General features: G+C 43.4%; 1 protein-coding gene across 2 annotated transcripts in view; it reads left to right on the top strand.

The window, feature by feature from the left end:
• Faf2 (Fas associated factor family member 2) overlaps positions 1 to 3614 on the top strand; it is a 62486-nt gene extending 58872 nt beyond the window's left edge. Inside the window, exon 12 of one of the 2 annotated variants that reach the window (XM_023716536.1) lies at positions 1904 to 3614. In XM_023716536.1, coding sequence (XP_023572304.1) covers positions 1904 to 2086 — 183 coding nt within the window. In that variant the 3' untranslated portion in view covers positions 2087 to 3614. The remainder of the gene's footprint in view (positions 1 to 1903) is intronic. The other variant, XM_004632298.2, reaches the window with a different exon arrangement.
• The last annotated feature ends 221 nt before the right edge of the window (positions 3615 to 3835 follow it).

The following is a 3835-nucleotide window of genomic DNA, read 5'->3' as shown; positions in this document are numbered from 1 at the left end:
AAAAAAAAAAAAAAAGAATAGGACTAGAGGCATGTGGCCAAATGGGAGCCAGCTCTTTATCTTTATAATTTTTAAAGATTTTTTTTAAAGGTTTTTAAAATAAATTCCTCACTAAAAGCTATTTTTTGTTTTTAAAAAGAACACCATGGGCTGGGGAGACAGCTTAGAGACCTAAGCACCTGCCTGGCAAGTACAAGGTTATGAGTTCAATCCCCAGTATCAGAAGAAGAAGGAGAACACCATGACTACCCAATTCTGAGAGAAAGGGTGGCTCATAAGTGGGGCTTGGAGAAGGGAGAGAATTATAAAAGGGAAGTCTTAGCAATGAAAATTCTGAAGTTGCCTCTTATCTCACTTCTCACTTTAGGATTTACCTGTGTCTGCCGGGGAGATAGCTCAGTGATAGGCAAGCTTAGGCAGGCACAGGGGACTGCAGTTTGATCCCAGGCACCACATACCGTGCCAGCCCCACCCTTAGGGCAGGCTGAGCCGGCAAAAAAAAAAAAAAAAAAAAAGAATTTACCTGTATCAGCCAGCATGATGGCACACAGCTGTAATCTCAGCACTTGAGAGATTAAGGCAAGAGGATCACTGCAAGTTTAAGGCCAGACTGGGCTAGATAGTGAGACCCAGTCTCAAAAAGCCGAAGTGAAAGGGCATGATGGTCTACATCTCATCCTAGCACTTGGGAAGCTGAGGCAGGATGATTACTGAGAGTTTAATGCCAGTTAGGCTATGAAGCAAAATCAAGGCATCAAGGCCAATCTGAACTACATAGCAAGATGCTGCCAAAAAAAAAAGAATTTACCTGTGCCTTGCAAGAGCAAGGTGAGGAAGGGTTTCCCACAGATGGGAGATCCATGTAATAATCACAGATCCTATCAAGTTAAATATCTGCATGTTGGGGAATCTAGGACGGGTACATCCATACTAGGTTAGGTTCCAAAGGCAAACAACAAGAAAGGTATAGACATAGCAAGGAAAGGATTTACATGGGAAGGGGATATAAAGTCATGTTTTTATGCACACACACACATACCACATGCATATTTTCTATAGAGAATATCTAGAAGCAGTAGCTCCTCAGTTTCATTGAACACCTAGCACATAGATCTTGGCTTTGGCTCTGTGCATGCATGCATGTGGGCATGTGTGTATGTTTTGAGATGGTCTTGTTATGTAGTTTAGACGGCTGTTGAACTCATTGCATGATCCTGCCTTAGTCTCAGCCTCCTGAGTACTGGGATGATAGGTATGCACCACCGTATCCAGCTGTGATTTTTTTTCTTTTTTTTTTTTTTTTGCGGAACCAGGGATTGAACTCAGGCCCTTTCGCTTGCCAGGCAAGCGCTTATTCTACTGAGCCATCTCCCCAGCCTGCTTACTAGCTGTGATTATTTCAATTTTAGTATATGTGCTGCCGAAGCAAGCACAATCTGTGATTATTTCTAAGAAAAAGAACTAGTTTCATATCAGAGAGGAAATCAAAGAAGAAACAGATGAGTCAGTTCAGAGTAGAACTAGTGTTGGGCTGATGTAATTTCTTTAATGGGACTGCCTCATGTACTGTATTTGTCCTGGCAAATGAAAACAGTTGAGGTAGAATTCCAGGGTTCTGTGACTGCTTCAGGTCTCACAGTCATCCTGGGGAGAGTTAGAGCACATTTGTCTTCTTCCCCCCCCCCCCCTTTAATGAAATAGGGTCTCACTATGCAGCTCAGGCTGGCTTTGGGCTCACTTTGTAGCCCAGGCTGGTCTCAAACTTGCAAGGGTGCTCCTGCCTCAGCCTCCTGAGTGCAGGGATTATAGGCGTGTGCCACCACACCTGGCCACATTTGTCTTATAATGGTATATGTGTATTATCTTTGCTCATTGCCATTCTTTTTCTGTGTGACCTCTTCAGGTAATCCACGACTTCTTATTCTCCTTGAAGGAAAGTCCTGAAAAGTTTCAGATTGAAGCCAACTTTCCCCGGCGGGTACTGCCCTGTGTTCCCTCAGAGGAATGGCCCAACCCCCCTACGCTACAGGAGGCAGGACTCAGCCACACAGAAGTTCTCTTTGTTCAGGACCTAACAGACGAATGACACTTTTTCTTCTTCTCCCCTCCCACACCCCAATCCCTAAAAGAGATGGAAAAAACAAAAACAGAAAACAAAAAAGAGAGATATTCATATTATTATTATAATACAATATTTTTTTTAAAAGACTGCTGCATCCTAAGGAAGGATCAGAAACCATGCTGCCTGCAAGAGTGACGACCTGTGTGCGTTCAAGGCTAGCAATGAAAGTACCCGCTCCACCTCCTTGCCACGCGCCTTCCAGCGGACGGAGACTTCACCTCCAGCGTATCCACTGTTCCAGCTGGGGTAGGGGACATTCCCACTAGTTTTATTCATTCTTACTTTTATGGAAAATAAAAGTGAAAAACCTCCATCAACCAGCTACAACAGCATCTCCTGAAGACTTCCTCCTTCCACCTTTTAAAAAGAGGGGGAAGAGAAAGCACAGAATAGAGATGTTCCTTGAACTGCCCTATGAATAATTTTGTTTCTGTTGCTTTGAAATGACCAAAGGAATGAGGCTGACATAGATGTATTTTTTTTCCCTTAACTTTATCTCATAAAGAGCCAATTCCTAAACCCATGAGTTTATGCCATGGGCTCTTTGGCCCACAGTAGTGTAATAAAGGTGCCCAGGCTGGTTTGTGCTGATTTCTGCCATTGCGCCTCTCCTGTTCCAGAGAGGTTATCTTGGTCCAATCTTTGCTGTCTTTTCTTACCCCAGTGTACCCCACTTGGACCAGTAGAAGGAAATCTGAGTTTGTAGCCTCTGAAAGGCTATGTACACAGATTATACTTATATATGTGGTGGACACCCACCTTTACACACAGCTGCAGTTTTCCTTGGAACTGTACCAGGTGGCGGTGAAGGGGTTTGAACGAAAGGACAGCAGTTCTTCATTCCTCTTCTGACATGTGCATGCTGTGCAGCTTTCCCTCAACTGCCACGCTTGCTGCCTTTGCAAAGTGCAAGTAGGACCAGCAGTGGGGCCAGCAGAACCATCTAAGGATGGCTTCTTTGCCTGTCTCAGTCACTGTGTTTTAAGAATGGAAAAAAATCAGAACCTTTGAAGGGAAACAAGATGGTCACATTTCACTTTTTAACGTAACAATCTGTCAGAAGCATTGTTTTCTCCCGCCCTGTTGTTTTGAAGTAATAAGATGTTCTTTTTTTTTTTTTTTTTTTAATAGGTTATTTTTTTTTTTTTTTTTTCATCTCAATGTCTGGTCTGTGGTTGAGTTATGGTGATATGTACATGGGTCAGGTCATGTATTAACAGATACCAGTGTATGCTTACAAGTATTCCAGAGAGTCCCACAGTTAGACTGGCACAAGGCTCACATTCTGCAGCCTCTGGAAATCACTGTAGTTGCTAGCATGCTGTGAAGGTAAGGGGATTCAAGTGAAGATACAGCATAACTTGCTAAATTTGTCATCTACAGAGGCTTTCTCCTATTTAAAACCTAAATACCACTCTGGTAGCAGTAATATACTCACTGTTCTCTGTGGCCTCAGTTGTTGCCAGGTAGATCCATGTGGCAGGAGGCACCTTGGGAGCTTGAGAATTTCCCAGTGGTTCACAACACTGTCCCTAGGAAAAGTTAGTGCTGTACTGGACTACATATGGTTCTTGGTTCTCTGCTGTCCCAAGGCCAACTGGGTGGAAAGTCATACCTCACTGTTGTCACAAAATGTGTCAAATGAACACCACATAAACCATGTTACCCACTCAACCCTAAATGACTACCACGCAAGGAAGAATGTTTCCCTTC

Source organism: Octodon degus, unplaced genomic scaffold (assembly GCF_000260255.1).
Source record: "Octodon degus isolate 3935 unplaced genomic scaffold, OctDeg1.0 scaffold00048, whole genome shotgun sequence".
Lineage (NCBI taxonomy): Eukaryota > Metazoa > Chordata > Mammalia > Rodentia > Octodontidae > Octodon > Octodon degus.
The sequence above is the reverse complement of the archived record's forward strand: the minus strand, read 5'-3'. Positions and strand labels throughout refer to the sequence as shown.